At 39.8% G+C, this 15,975-nt stretch overlaps 1 protein-coding gene across 4 annotated transcripts in view; it reads left to right on the top strand.

Moving 5' to 3' along the window:
- LOC120057186 (neuronal PAS domain-containing protein 2-like) overlaps positions 1-15,975 on the top strand; it is an 81,415-nt gene that overhangs the window by 27,514 nt on the left and 37,926 nt on the right. For 3 of the 4 annotated variants that reach the window (XM_039005668.1, XM_039005669.1, XM_039005665.1), the window contains exon 2: positions 15,167-15,368. In XM_039005668.1, the coding sequence (XP_038861596.1) occupies positions 15,313-15,368 (56 nt within the window). In that variant the 5' untranslated portion in view covers positions 15,167-15,312. Of the gene's footprint in view, positions 1-6,894; positions 6,978-15,166; positions 15,369-15,975 lie in introns of those variants that run through there. The other variant, XM_039005667.1, reaches the window with a different exon arrangement.

The raw sequence follows: 15,975 nt of genomic DNA, 5'->3' as shown, positions 1-15,975 counted from the left end.
ATGTCAATGTTTTTAGTTTTTATAAAATCCTGTTTTTGCTTTGTCATTATGAGGTATTGTGTGTAGATTGATGATTTAAAAAACAATTTAAGCAATTTTAGAGTAAGGCTGTAACCTAACAAAATGTGGAAAAAGTCAAGGGGTCTGAATACTTTCCGAAGGCACTGAATATGGTAGTGCTGGAGTAGGGGCCTGAAGGCACACAGTGTGTAGTGAAATCTGTGAAGGTATTGTAATGTTTTTAAAATTGTATGAATGGCCTTAATTTTGCTGGACCCCAGGAAGTGTAGATGCTGCCTTAATAAATACAAATAATCACCTTTGGATGTAGATTTTTTTTGTCACCTAATAATGGTTCATTTCAAGGTCAACAACTATATTCATGTCACTCATAATTTTCAAGATGACAAATACATTTATTGCGTGCTTTTGTAGGCTGCTTGTATATTTAATGTAAGGTCCATTAGTTTCAAATGCATGTCATGTGTAATTTATGCCAAGCAAAGTATCCAATTCCATTCAGTTAAGCTGAATGACACCCAACATGATAAGATAAGATATCCTTATCTTTTTTTTAATATCCTTATCTTATCTCGACAAGGAATATGTGAACATCCACCAGAACTCACTCAGTCCATGCATGCGTGGCATGAAATTCATTCTGAGGTAGATTTGTGATTTTCAGACTGGTCAGCTGCTCTCCACTCACATTATTTCTGCTGCTTCAGGGCTTCCAAAGGTGTCTCCTTTGGGAACATTGTCTCTCCTTTTGGGAACATTGTCTACACAGTCCATCTTAGTAAGTCATAAGGACATGATGACCTTTTGTCAGATGGGACATGGGATCTAAATAAAACATCTTGACCTAGAGTATATTGTGGCAATATCGTGAACATCAATTCCATCAAATATTTATCAAACATTTACTCTTAGTTTTGCCAACACTAATGTGGATGCTGCACTTGAAAAGTGTAGGTTTGTATTTCATCAGGCTTTAGAAAGTCAGTCCTCAGTCTTGTGGAAACAGAGCCATTCTAAGACTACCTTCCAGTTATATTTGGACCTATGGTAGGACTCTGCTTTGATTCAGTGAGTTGAGGGACAGGACTGCGTTGGCTGATGGAAAAGACAGGACCACATGCATTTCCGCCACACAGCGTTTCCATGGGAACACAGAGAGAACAGAAATATCCCAGCCTGATTAATGACAGTCAGTGCTTCAGATGACGACTGTGATGACATCACAGACACCAGCATCACAGATGCCTGCTAGAGGCAGTGTGGCTAAACATCACATTTTTAGCAGTGTTAAAATACTTTTCTCTTTTTTTCTAAGATATGAGGGCATCAGCTGGGCTTTAGGTACAGAGTGACATACACTATTTATTATGTAGAAGGACACTGTTTATGAACAGTGAGTGTCATCCCATTATTCAATCGCCTGACCTACATAACAGAGAGGAACTAATCTCTACGTAGGCGGATAGTGAATAATGCAGTAAAATGTGGGAGATCTTTATGAATCATATATGCCTCCGACTTGTTGGCCACTGGCATAGGAACTGTTCTTTCAGTGTGATACAGCATCATCATCCTGGAATCAGTTCACTCTGTGATCATCATGCAATAAGGGTACTTTTTTGACAAGCATGAGGGAACTTTTTTTTACTCAGATAACCTTATTTCAATCAAAACTATGCTACATTTATTTGAATAATTCTGATTCAAAATTACAGTGCGTAGGCCTTTCCTGCAGTCAAATGACCAAATCGCCCTCTAGTGGCCTCATGGGTGGAATGTTATGAGTATTTTTAATAATTTAATAATTAATAAACATTATCCAGGCTGGCTAATCGCTATTTGACCAAGAAGGAGAGTGATGGAGTGCTGCATCAGATGACCTGGCCTCCACAATCACCCGACCTCAACCCAATTGAGATGGTTGGACCGCAGAGTGAAGGAAAAGCAGCCAACAAGTGCTCAGCATATGTGGGAACTCCTTCAAGACTGTTGGAAAAGTATTCCTCTTGAATCTGGATGAGAGAATGCCAAGAGTGTGCAAAGCTGTCATCAAGGCAAAGGGTGGCTACTTTCAAGAATCTAAAATCTAAAATATATTTTGATTTGTTTAACACTTCTTTTGGTTACTACATGATTCCATATGTGTTATTTCATAGTTTTTATGTTTTCAGAATTATTCTACAATGTAGAAAATAGTACAAATAAAGAAAAACCCTGGAATGAGTAGGTGTGTCCAAACTTTTTACTGATACTGTATATAAAGTTTACATACCAAATTTCATGGCCCCTTTTTCATCGGTTCAGTACTTATAGCCCTGGTGTGCTATGGTGCCATCTAGTGGTATAGCGTGGCCGCTTTGAACGTATCAACTCATCTGGAGTCGATCTGATTTATGGTTGATGAGAAGAGATTTTTCCAGTATTTTTGCATTAGCACATGTGCTAACATATGCTAATATAGGTACAGTGTGCCCATATTTGAATGCAGCAAAAATGATACATAATCAAAACCATTTACCCTATCAGTCCCAAAACTCCAGCAAAAATCAGCTTTTCATTTATCTGACTTTAATTTATCTGCATGTCCAGCCTCCATATTTAGCCTCACAATGAATGTGTTGAACCATTTTACTTTCATGAAAAACATGGCTACAAGTAGACCACTAATTTAACATAAACAGTTGCATTCATGAGTTTTATTGACAAATGTCAATCAAATTAATTCTGCTAGTGCAAAAACCTGATAAAAACAGTATTTATATAAATGCTGTAAGTACAGAAATGATTTGTGCACTGGGAAATAGATATGCAACTAGTCAGTGACAACTGTGTGGAGTTTGGAGTTTTTGACAGCAACTATGTGAACTAATAACAGTATTATGACACTATGTCCTGGGATTTCCAATGATCATCTATGTAGAAGAACCCCTTCTAACAACTCTTGTGTAGCTTATGAGTGTCATAGAGCATAGAGTCCATGAGAGTCTCAGGTTTTTAATAGTTTGTTGCTCAAACCATTCATACTCTACAGGCGTTTTGTTAAAAGACCCTGCCCCGGGCCCCTTCGAGATCCGCCCTTGTCTCACAAACAACGCTGTAGCTCCCGTTAATCACACACTCTAATGGTTGGTAGATACAGTTGCAGAAGAAATAGACAAATCCAAGCCCAGTCTGTAGCTCAAACACGCAATGTTTCAAAGGGGTTAGAAGTCCAAAACATGCCGGCGTTACGGTGGGACTCATTGGGTTAAAGACTGATGTAATGAGTCTAATTACAAAATCTGGAGTGAATCTGATGTATGGTTCATGAGGATTGATTGCTGATGATTTTGAGCATTAGTGTTACAAATGCAAAGAATGAGTTGTTAATAGATTCCTTGTTGTTTGAGATATCAATACCAAATATATTGTGGTTCATTTTACGGACGTCCATGATAGCGATTACACATTTCAAGTTGATAGACCACTGTGGAGTAGATTTACAGGGGTTTAAATGGACACGTAAAATCAGATTTTTTTTGTCAATAACTCAGCCATCTTTTGACCAATCCCTTAGCTTTCAAACAAAGTTAAGACGTGTACCATGGGCCTACGTTCCACATTTGGTGTCATTTGGTCCAATGGTTAATTTGAAGAAGAATATTTTAGCATATTAGCGTATGTGTTAATATGCATCTACTGTTATAGTGTGGCCATCTTTGAATCCATCAATGTTATTTTCTCAAACTCTTTAGGGACTATTCATTTGGAATTAATCTGACTTTGAGAATAAAAAAATAATTCATTAACGTTACATGGTTAAAAAAAGTTCATTGTTAATAGTTTCCGTATTTTTTAAGATATCAATGCCAAACTTAATATGGTTCATCATGGTAATGTCTTTGACCCTAAAATGTATCAAGTTGATCAGCCATTGTGGAGTGGATTTATTTAACTTTTCTCAAGCTTAATTAAGCAATGTACCATGGGCTTACATCCCGTGTTATTTTGACTTTTTAAAATGTTTTTCAAAGGTAGGTCAAGACGGAGGGAAGTCTATTCTGATGGACTTTATAGGTCCTTGAGACAAATTTGTTCAGCATGATGAAAGACACCTACATACAACGTTTCAAGTCTCTAGGTCAAACGGGGCGACGGATATGAGGGTTTAAGTGAGACTGCTTATAACAGTGCCACCTATAAGCCAATCAGTGCCATTATATTTGGCCTATAGTTTCTGTGTCCATATGCTTGAGTTATTTGACCATGCTTACTTACAAGCCCTTAACCAACAATGCAGTTTTAAGAAGAAAAAAAAGAGAATTATAACAAATAATCAAGGAGCAACAATAAAATAACAGTAGCGAGGCTACATACAGGGGGTTCTGGTACAGAGTCAATGTGCAGGGGCACCGGTTAGTCGAGGTAATTGAGGTAATATGTACATGTAGGTAGAGGTAAAGTGACCATGCACAGATAATAAACAGAGAGAAGCAGCAGCATAAAAATGGCGGGTGGGGAAAATGCAAAAGTCTAGGTAGCCATATAAGGAGTAATAGGTTCTAAAGGTTAGGGCAAAATCCTAATTTCAGGATTTTCTCTTGAACTACACTACCAAAAGTTTGGGGTCACTTAGAAATGTCCTTGTTTTTGAAAGAAAAGCACATTTTTTTGTCCATTAAAATAACATCAAATTGATCCGAAATACAGTGTAGACATTGTTAATGTTGTAAATGACTATTGTAGCTGGAAATGGCTGATTTTTTAAATGGAATATCTACATAGGCGTACAAAGGCCCATTATCAGCAACCATCACTCCTGTGTTCCAATGGCACGTTGTGTTAGCTAATCCAAGTTTATCCTTTTAAAACGCTAATTGATCATTAGAGTCCTCAACTGGCAGTTTCATTAAATAGTACCTGCAAAATACCAGTCTCAACGTCAACAGTGAAGAAGCGACTCCGGGATGCTGGCCTTCTAGGCAGAGTTGTAAAGATAAAGCCGTATCTCAGACTGGCCAATAAAAATAAAGATTAAGATGGGCAAAAGAACACAGACACTGGACAGAGGAAATCTGCCTAGAAGGCCAACATCCCGGAGTCGCCTCTTCACTGTTGACGTTGAGACTGGTGTTTAGCGGGTACTATTTAATGAAGCTAACAGTTGAGGACTTGTGAGGCATTTGTTTCTCAAACTAGACACTGTAATGTACTTGTCCTCTTGCTCAGTTGTGCACCGGGGCCTCCCACTCACTTTCAATTCTGGTTAGAGACCGTTTGCGCTGTTCTGTGAAGGGTTGTATGAGATCTTCAGTTTCTTGGCAATTTCTCGCATGGAATAGCCTTCATTTCTCAGAACAAGAATAGACTGACGAGTTTCAGAAGAAAGTCTTTGTTTCTAGCCATTTTGAGCCTGTAATCAGACCCACAAATGCTGATGCTCCAGATACTCAACTAGTCTAAAAAAAGCCAGTTTTATTGCTTCTTTAATCAGCACAAGAGTTTTCAGCTGTGCTAACATAATTGCAAAAGGGTTTTCTAATGATCAATTAGCCTTTTAAAATGATAAACTTGGATTAGTTTACACAACGTGCCATTGGAACACAGGAGTGATGGTTGCTGATAATGGACCTCTGTACGCCTATGTAGATATTCCATAAAAAATCTGACATTTCCAGCTACCAATAGTCATTTACAACATTAACAATGTCTACACTGTATTTCTGATAATTTTTATGTTATTTTAATGGACAAACATTTTTGCTTTTCTTTCAAAAACAAGGACATTTCTAAGTGACCCCAAACTTTTGAATGGTAGTTGTCAACGGGTGTATTAGAGGCGAAGTCAGGTGCAGGAGAGTAGAGTGATGTAAACAGGCACACTTTTATTTTAGTTCCAAAAACGAGAGCACTACATAAATCAAACGCGCTCAAAACACGGAACATAACAAAAGTGAAGCGCATAATAAAACACCACTATAACATGAAACAATTACACACAAAACATGATGGGAAACAGAGGGTTAAATACAAGTAGATTCATTGGGGAAATGAAAACCAGGTGTGTATTGAACAAGACAAGACAAAAGGATATATGAAAAATGGAGCGGCGATGGCTAGACAGCCGGTGACGTCGATCACCGAACGCCACCCGAACAAGGAGAGGAGCCGACTTCGGCGGAAGTCGTGACAGTAGTGTAGACAAATAGCTTGGGGGTTGGTGTGTCTCTGACTGAAAGACTGTCGAAGGGAAATCAGGTATCTAAAACCTGCCAGAATCTCTGCATCAACTTGCATTTTGTCATTACGAGATGAAGCATTATTATTGTTTTTTTTACAATATTACTACTGCAATTGGCTAAGGTTAATAAAATACAGTGAAATAGAAGAAGACCGGTCATAGCAGAGATTATAGTGTCTACTGCATGGGTGGTGTGGACAGGTTCCCATGATTCCCTGATACACAGGACATGGCAATGGTTACAGAATAGATAATCTCGGTTACCCAGAAGTACAATTATCTTGCGAAAGTTTGTCATTTACCCTTTTACTTCTGGGGTTAATTCCATTAACAATTGTGATTACCTTTGTACAAAGGAAGGAGGCGAAGTCTCCTCACTCACAAACGAAACTCTCAGCCAAACTCCTCCCTTCCGCTAATTTCACCTGTGTTTATCATGGCCAATAAGCAATTTTTTTTTTAAATGATACAGCCAATTTGAACTTTGTGGCTGTGGAATCTAGTGGAAACTGTTTATCATCCGCACACAGGCTTGAAAATCACCGCACCAGTTTAAGTACCGCCTTCGTCCAATCCTGATTCGTCCAAATAATCAAAGACGAAAACCCAAAACCAGGAACTACTGCTGCTCATATCACATAATTCTATGTGAGCCTTGACAGATTCTCACCGTTTCATCTGTCCATGAGAATCTGTCCACGGGAGATTACAGAATAGAGAGCATACTTTAACATCGGTGAGTGAAATAGTGGCATCCCAGGTTTGTTTCTGAGTGTGCATACTGCTTCCTTTGAATCTGTGTTTATTTCTGTATCAGTTTGACTATTGCTGCCATTAAAAACCAAGCCTTGTATTATCCAGTTTATACTCGGAGGTATTTCCAAAGGTCTCAAAAGGAAACAGTCCCATTTTGTATCCAGTTTGAGTTCGAAGACAGGTCTTGGCGCTAAAGCCTGTGTGGAAAGAACACATTTCCACCTCTGAGACTTTAGCATCATTCTGGTACAGGAAGCTTATGGCTGTAATTAGTTAAGGAATTGACAAGTTTAAAGTTGAAACGTGTCATGATGTTACATTTCACAGGTAAACAAAGTAATAAGGTTTTATTGCAGCCAGATAAGTAGTTATGGCTCTTATGGCTTGGGAAGCCTCCTCATTCATTTGTTTTCCTTTTTCATGAGGAGGCTGTCTCAAGCTGTAGATAGTGGACTAAATGTCACCTGGACTGCAGAAAGAAACGCACATTTGTAAGTTGTCAATTTTAAAAATATATATCAAATACAGTGATTAAAATTATTTTGACATTACAAAGAAAAACTGTGGAACGGGTCTATGGGAACAGACTTAACCCAGGACAGATGTGTTTTAATATATTTTAATTGTATTGTTAAATCAAGAGCATAAGTATTACAGTGCTTAAACTGTGTGTGACACATTTGTGATTGACATGAGTAGTCCATATGTCCCTCATTATTATAATTATTGAAGATTTATCAGAGTAACAGGTGTCTGCATTTATGTGTGCGATACACACAAAAAGAAGCAAAACGTGTTTTTATTGTGTATGTGTACAGTAGCCTGAGTTTGGTATTCAGAAAGCATTCAGTAAAACAATTTTGTAAGTAGATGAGATCCAGTTCAAAACCCATTTATTGATATATCAATATTACCAGTGTAGCGGAGATGATCCGGCAAGGTTGTTGGTGTAGGGACATTTTTTATTTATTTTTTATTTTACCTTTATTTAACTAGGCAAGTCAGTTAAGAAGAAATTCTTATTTTTATATCATGCAAAGGCTATTCATGGAACTTACTGAATATTTTTTTTGTAATAATACAGAAGAGTATGTCGAATCTGAATCTGTGCGCCATGTGTGCACTGTAAATGTGGGTTTGTGTGTTGTTGTTACAGCTTATCAGATCTTGGGCTATTTTATTATTTCCCATAACTGGGTTGTGTATATTTTATTACTCTGTCTGCAGGACCTATCCAATATTCCCTTTTGCTTAACTGTTCCCTGATTGTTCTGCTACTCTGGTAGGTCCTAATTTGATATCACAAATTGGGAAGATGCAGTACTTCTTACAATGAGATGATGAGTAGCATAAACTCTTTTGTTCAGTTGGGTTTAATTATGTTTAATTAAATTATTAGACTCTGAATAGACTTCTCTGAAGACAGAAATATTCTGTAAATTGTACTAACATTATTTGTAAAGCGTAGCCTTTATAGAACATGTGACTTAGAGTTCTAGTGAATGAGATCTTATTGGTAGCATCAGGCAACCACAGTACCAGATATTTTCTTAGAATAGGCTGACAATTTTTGGAAATTATTTCTGCTTGTATGTTGGCCTACTGTACTGAATATTTTAAAGAATTACACTGTTCAGTATTATTTGTTAGGCTCCAGGCCAGGGCATTAGAAAAGACTGGTCAAATGTCATTCATTGTGAACTCAGAAGTTTTCAGTATAGAATTCATTTAATTCTAATTTCAATATTTGTCAACATGCCATGAATTGCCAACCATGCACAGGAGGTTATAGGCTACATAATACAGGTGACAATAAGGCCTCGATCATATACATAATTGGCAACATTATTACAATGTAGTAATTGGGAGCAAACTCATTGACAGCAAACCTCGAACATATCCGAGTTTCTACACGTCCTACTCTACCCTCTGTTGGTTACAATGTTTCAATTCACATGGAAGAAACTCGGCACTGAAATGAATTACAAACGTTCAAATTCAGAATAATGTGTCCCGAAATGGAATTCAAGTGTCAATAGTCTATTATCCAAACAATTTTCTCACTATATACTCTTAGTTGTGTGTTGCACAGCCGGTTGCTAATGATGTCGTTAGCTAAGTATTGAGCTACCGACTGACCTACTTTCCCTGTTCACAGCGGCTCAGTCCTGTTTACAAGGTACTGTCAACGGAGGATGTTGAGTGGTAGAGGAAAACAGACCGAGCATAGACCTGAAAATGATTACTCCTGGAATCTATGTTCTGAATAGGGATGTTACTCAAATTGTATTTTGAATAATACTTAGGCAGCGTCTGTATACACTATGATCTGTTTGCGATGTGCTTGTGGTGAGTCAAGCTTAGGCTAGTTGGCTCAGTGACTTACACAGTAGGCTGTTGGAAAATGAGTACATTCAAAAGTAAAGTATGGATCTAAAGTCCAGTTTTCAAGGTATGTAAGATTGTAATGTCCTTTGCATTTTGTGTCACTCTAGTCTTGTATTAATTAAAACGTACAGTAGGCTATAGGTTGGCAGTTGCTTCCATTTTGGATGGATATATCTTTTGGCTTCTGCTTTTAAAGCCAAGATGTCAACATACAAATAAACTAGGCTAACTATTATACAATGTTCATTTCTATACTTTCTATGTCTATTTTCATAGAGAAGTGTTATATGTCCTGTGTGTATTTCACAACGTAGTTAATCATTTTCTTAAAAGGCACAATGACAATTCAGCTCACTGGTATAGATTTACAAGTATAGTGTGTCCTTGCAAGTGAATGAGTTGTCTTTTTTTGAGAGACATCATTTTAAAACCATGTTTACCTTGATTAGAACATAGTGCTTTTGGGACTTTAGATCTCTTCAATATCCACTGAGTTAGGTAAATCTGCTTTTAGTGTTTTTGCCCCTTAATTGTGGAATAATCTCCAAGGTTCTCTAAAATGTGATGAATTGGTGCCTCTAGGGCAATTCAACAGGCTGATTGAGGACCTATTTTACTGACGAATGTGTTTGTTTTCTATGATTGTGTTTTGCTTTTCATGTATTGATGTGTATGTTGATGTGTTTATTGATGTGTGTATTGATGTGGACACAGGGCTCATCTGTGAAAGATAACTTGGTCTCAGCATGACTACCGGTCAAAATAAAGGTTAAATAAAATTATTATAAAAGAATGGGAGTTTCTCCCATTCTTCTCTGCAGATCCTCTCGAGCTTTGTCAGGTTGGATGGGGAGCGTCGCTGCACAGCTATTTTCAGGTCTCTCCAGAGATGTTCAAGCCAGGGCTCTGACTTGTCCCGAAGCCACTGATTCTGACTAGTCTCCCAGTCCCTGCCGCTGAAAAACATCCCCATAGCAAGATGCTGCCACCACCATGCTTCACTGTAGGGATGGTGCCAGGTTTCCTCTAGATGTGACGCTTGGCATTCAGGCCAAATAATTCAATCTTGGTTTCATCAGACCAGAGAATCTTGTTTCTCATGGTCTGAGAGTCCTTTAGGTTTCTCTTGGCAAACTCCAAGTAGGCTGTCATGTGCCTTTTACTCGAGGAGTGGCTTCCGTCTGGCCACTCTACCATAAAGGCCTGATTGGTGGAGTGCTACAGAGACGCCTCTAGCACTGAGATGCAGTGCCTTGGACCGCTGCGCCACTCAGGAGAAAAAGAGAAGAGGTCTGAATACTTTACGATTGCACTGTAGTTTACATGCTAATCAGCTAACCTGTCTATACAAATTAGACCATTTAGTATAATATTTTTTTATGAAAAAAGTATGTTTTAATGTCACATACACCAGATAGGTGCAGTGAAATGTGTTATTTTACAGGGTTAGCCATAGTAGTACATTGCCCCTGAAGCAAATTAGGGTTAAGTGCATTGCTCAACGGTACATCGACAGATTTTTAACCTTGTCGGCTTGGGTATTCAAACCAGCAACCTTTCTGTTTTTGGCCCAGCGCTCTAACCACTTGGCTACCTGCTGTCGTGACATTACGTACAACACTGACATTACATATAACAAACGTCACATCATTTACATCATTGTCAAGTACAATCAAATCACCCCCCTTAAATGATATCATCAGCCTGAAACATGTCATGTCATATGTGTTTAGTCTCACATTCTCGTTCCCTTTTTTTCACCGTATGTTTCACTGACACTTCAGCCTAGATTGAATATCCTTATGCCGTCATTGGCTACCTCACACTTCAAGCAAACAACCAATTGTTCCTTGACATGATGCAAAGGTGATAATCTCATGGAATTACATCCTTGATGAACACGTAAATAAGTCACTTTGGTTATGAAAGAGTTGAGAGCTGTAACCAGCAGCTCCCTCCAAACCATTCTCAGCAGTGATATATATCGACAGGTTTCATAGTTGAAAGATTCTAAGATTAAAGATGGATACTTCAATAAAAATAATTACTCTCTGAATCCCATTGTGTGTGTGTGTGTGTGTGTGTGTGTGAGAACCATTGGCAGTGTGAATATGCTATTGCATGGCTTTTCAGTTTGTTTCTTTAATGAAATACACAGCCAAAATCTCCCAGAGATCAAGATAAGAGGTTTTTTGCCTTTTGCAATAGAACAGGTTTTGGTCATTGTGAGGTTGTTCAGCATGTGTATAGACGAGTTCTAGGAAGATGAAGTCTGACACGTCAATCATTTCTTGCCAGAGTTAGTGAGAAAAGTAATCTTGTGGCGTGCCTGCCCGAGGTGGTGTATGTTAGTGCAGGCGATGGTCATGAACATCAACTTGGATGTGTATTGCTCTCCTCTGCCGTCGAGTTCAGGCAGACAATTTAAGATCCGTGCCCCTCAGGGCACATGTGTAACTCCACTTGACAGCTGTAAACCTTGTCTCACTGAACTCAATGCATTCTGGTTGTGGTGTAATATTCTCACTCAAAGAAGAGTTTCCAGGTAGAAATTCACCATGCACCATGTACAGTAGACCACTAAAATGCATGTGTTGTTCAATGTTTCATTTCCTTGTATATGAAAATAAAGGTAGTCCTCTTTGATGGAAGAAGCTCCCCACTGGGCACACACTGGTTGATTCAACATTGTTTCCATGTCATTTCAATGAAATTTCATTGAACCAATGTGGAATAGATGCTTAATTGACGTTTGTGCCCAGCGGGTCCAGTCTACTCTACTAGACTTGGTCAGTGTTTTTGTCCAATTGAAGGAGAAGTAGCGTAGTCCACTGAGCAAATTCCTTGTTCTCAAAGGGACACCCATCCTATCATCTTCTGATTTTAAAATACACTGCTCAAAAAAATAAAGGGAACACTTAAACAACACAATGTAACTCCAAGTCAATCACACTTCTGTGAAATCAAACTGTCCACTTAGGAAGCAACACTGATTGACAATAAATTTCACATGCTGTTGTGCAAATGGAATAGACAAAAGGTGGAAATTATAGGCAATTAGCAAGACACCCCCAATAAAGGCATGGTTCTGCAGGTGGTGACCACAGACCACTTCTCAGTTCCTATGCTTCCTGGCTGATGTTTTGGTCACTTTTGAATGCTGGCGGTGCTTTCACTCTAGTGGTAGCATGAGACGGAGTCTACAACCCACACAAGTGGCTCAGGTAGTGCAGTTCATCCAGGATGGCACATCAATGCGAGCTGTGGCAAAAAGGTTTGCTGTGTCTGTCAGCGTAGTGTCCAGAGCATGGAGGCGCTACCAGGAGACAGGCCAGTACATCAGGAGACGTGGAGGAGGCCGTAGGAGGGCAACAACCCAGCAGCAGGACCGCTACCTCCGCCTTTGTGCAAGGAGGTGCACTGCCAGAGCCCTGCAAAATGACCTCCAGCAGGCCACAAATGTGCATGTGTCAGCATATGGTCTCACAAGGGGTCTGAGGATCTCATCTCGGTACCTAATGGCAGTCAGGCTACCTCTGGCGAGCACATGGAGGGCTGTGCGGCCCCACAAAGAAATGCCACCCCACACCATGACTGACCCACCGCCAAACCGGTCATGCTGGAGGATGTTGCAGGCAGCAGAACGTTCTCCACGGCGTCTCCAGACTCTGTCACGTCTGTCACATGTGCTCATGTGCTCAGTGTGAACCTGCTTTCATCTGTGAAGAGCACAGGGCGCCAGTGGCGAATTTGCCAATCTTGGTGTTCTCTGGCAAATGCCAAACGTCCTGCACGGTGTTGGGCTGTAAGCACAACCCCCACCTGTGGACGTCGGGCCCTCATACCACCCTCATGGAGTCTGTTTCTGACCGTTTGAGCAGACACATGCACATTTGTGGCCTGCTGGAGGTCATTTTGCAGGGCTCTGGCAGTGCACCTCCTTGCACAAAGGCGGAGTAGCGGGCCTGCTGCTGGGTTGTTGCCCTCCTACGGCCTCCTCCACGTCTCCTGATGTACTGGCCTGTCTCCTGGTAGCGCCTCCATGCTCTGGACACTACGCTGACAGACACAGCAAACCTTTTTGCCACAGCTCGCATTGATGTGCCATCCTGGATGAACTGCACTACCTGAGCCACTTGTGTGGGTTGTAGACTCCGTCTCATGCTACCACTAGAGTGAGAGCACCGCCAGCATTCAAAAGTGACCAAAACATCAGCCAGGAAGCATAAGAACTGAGAAGTGGTCTGTGGTCACCACCTGCAGAACCATTCCTTTATTGGGGGTGTCTTGCTAATTGCCTATAATTTCCACCTTTTGTCTATTCCATTTGCACAACAGCATGTGAAATTTATTGTCAATCAGTGTTGCTTCCTAAGTGGACAGTTTGATTTCACAGAAGTGTGATTGACTTGGAGTTACATTGTGTTGTTTAAGTGTTCCCTTTCTTTTTTTGAGCAGTGTATATTCTTGTGATTTTGTAGTTCGCTCTCCATCTGTAACCACTTTCTCTCTTTTAAAGGGTATACATCAAGTGTTTGAGGTCTAAGTTGTAAGATATGAACAAGGTGTACAACATCTTGTACTGTTGTTTTTGTTATTACATCTGGGTAAAAGATTAAATAAATCAGATTATTTTCAGAATTAAAGGCCCACTTAACCAGCATGGATACCACTGCATTCTGCCGCGATATGCCATCCCATCTGGTTTGCGCTTAGTCTCACTATCATTTGTTTTTCAACTGGACAATAACCCAACACACCTCCAGGCTGTGTAAGGGCTATTTGACCAAGAAGGAGAGTGATGGAGTGCTGCATCAGATGACCTGGCCTCCACAATCACCCGACCTCAACCCAATTGAGATGGTTTGGGATGAGTTGAACTGCAGAGTGAAGGAGAAGCAGCCAAGTGCTCAGCATATGTGGGAACTCCTTCAAGACTGTTGGAAAAGCATTCCAGGTGAAGCTGGTTGAGAGAATGCCAAGAGAGTGCAAAGCTGTCATCAAGGCAAAGGGTGGCTACTTTGAAGAATCTAAAATATATTTTGATTTGGTTAACACTGTTTTGGTTAGTATATGATTCCATATGTGTTATTTCATAGTTTTGATGTCTTCACTATTATTCTGCAATGCAGAAAATAGTTAAAATAAAGAAAAACCCTTGAATGAGTAGGTGTGTCCAAACTTTTATAATTAAACTAAATATATTTCCAAGCCACATACCTCTATTTTAATAGCAGTAATGGTGGATTAGCAAAAAAGGTGTCTCTGCCTCTTTGATTTTTGGGGTCAGTAGAGCTCCTCCGTGTTGAATTGTTGTATCCAGGTGGTAATGGATGTTTAACACGCTTCCCTTTAATGCATGCTGTTCACTGTGGAAAATCATGGCTCATAAATCACAATGAATAATGATGTTTCTTCTGGTAATGTTCACTCACTGAGATTATATTCTCTGAGATATACTCTGGGTTGATAAATAATAGCCTATTGTATTTTACAATAAACATGATACTTCTGTATGCATTGTTTTTCACAAGAATAACTTTAAAACGTACACTTGGTCAGAATAGAATTGGAAATAGGATCACTTTCAAGTACCTTTTGGGATGTGCTTAAGTGTGAATAAGAGAATACTGCGGGGCAACACTGTTGCTGTGTGTATTACAGTAATGACACTTGAATGAAACTGCAGATGAATCAAGTTACAGTAATTAACGGATTATCGGATGTATGAGTAATAGGCCTAGATTTTTCCCAAGCCCACATTCTTATTGTTCTCCACAGGTTTTGGTGTTTCTGTGGTGGACTCCAGGAAGAGGTGGGCAGCAGCAGCAGGTGATCATTAGCTTTTTCCTGGGAGCTTCAGCGCAGCTAGCGCAGATGGGATACATCAGACTTCAGATAGGGCCTGGCTGGGAGAGGGAGTGAGAATGGACAACCTTTCCGACTTTGGGTCCCTATGTCCGTCCAGCAGGAGGGAATGGGAGTAAGTATCTAGGCTACTTTTATTCTCTTGTGTTTCCTGTCACTGTCAAATACATGTGTTTGTATAGAGAAATATTACTTGGTTACTAACAATATATGAAGAGTTTATTTCCAAAATGCTATATCCACCAATTTTTTACATTTGTGTTTTTTCATCAGTGGTTATTTCTCATGGGTACATTTGTTTGTGTGTGTGTGTGTGTGTGTGTGTGTGTGTGTGTGACATATTACTGTTCTCAGATTTGTATTAATAGATTTTAGATGTGTATGAAAATATCATGACACTAGGCGAGACCCAGATGCAGACACAGGAGGCAGATGGTTGGAGTTTAAGATGTTTAATAAATCCAAAGGGAATAGGCAAGAGAATGGTCATGGACAGGCAAAAGGTCATAACCAGATCAGAGTCCAGGAGGTACAGAGTGGCAGGCAGGCTCGAGGTCAGGGCAGGCAGAATGGTCAGGCAGGCGGGTACAGAGTCCAGAAACAGGCAAGGGTCAAAACCGGGAGGACTAGAAAAAGGAGAAAAGGCAAAGCAGGAAAACGGGAAAAAACGCTGGTCGGCTTGGACATACAAGACGATCTGGCACAGAGAGACAGGAAACACA

Source organism: Salvelinus namaycush, chromosome 12, assembly GCF_016432855.1.
Source record: "Salvelinus namaycush isolate Seneca chromosome 12, SaNama_1.0, whole genome shotgun sequence".
NCBI lineage: Eukaryota > Metazoa > Chordata > Actinopteri > Salmoniformes > Salmonidae > Salvelinus > Salvelinus namaycush.
The sequence above is the reverse complement of the archived record's forward strand: the minus strand, read 5'-3'. Positions and strand labels throughout refer to the sequence as shown.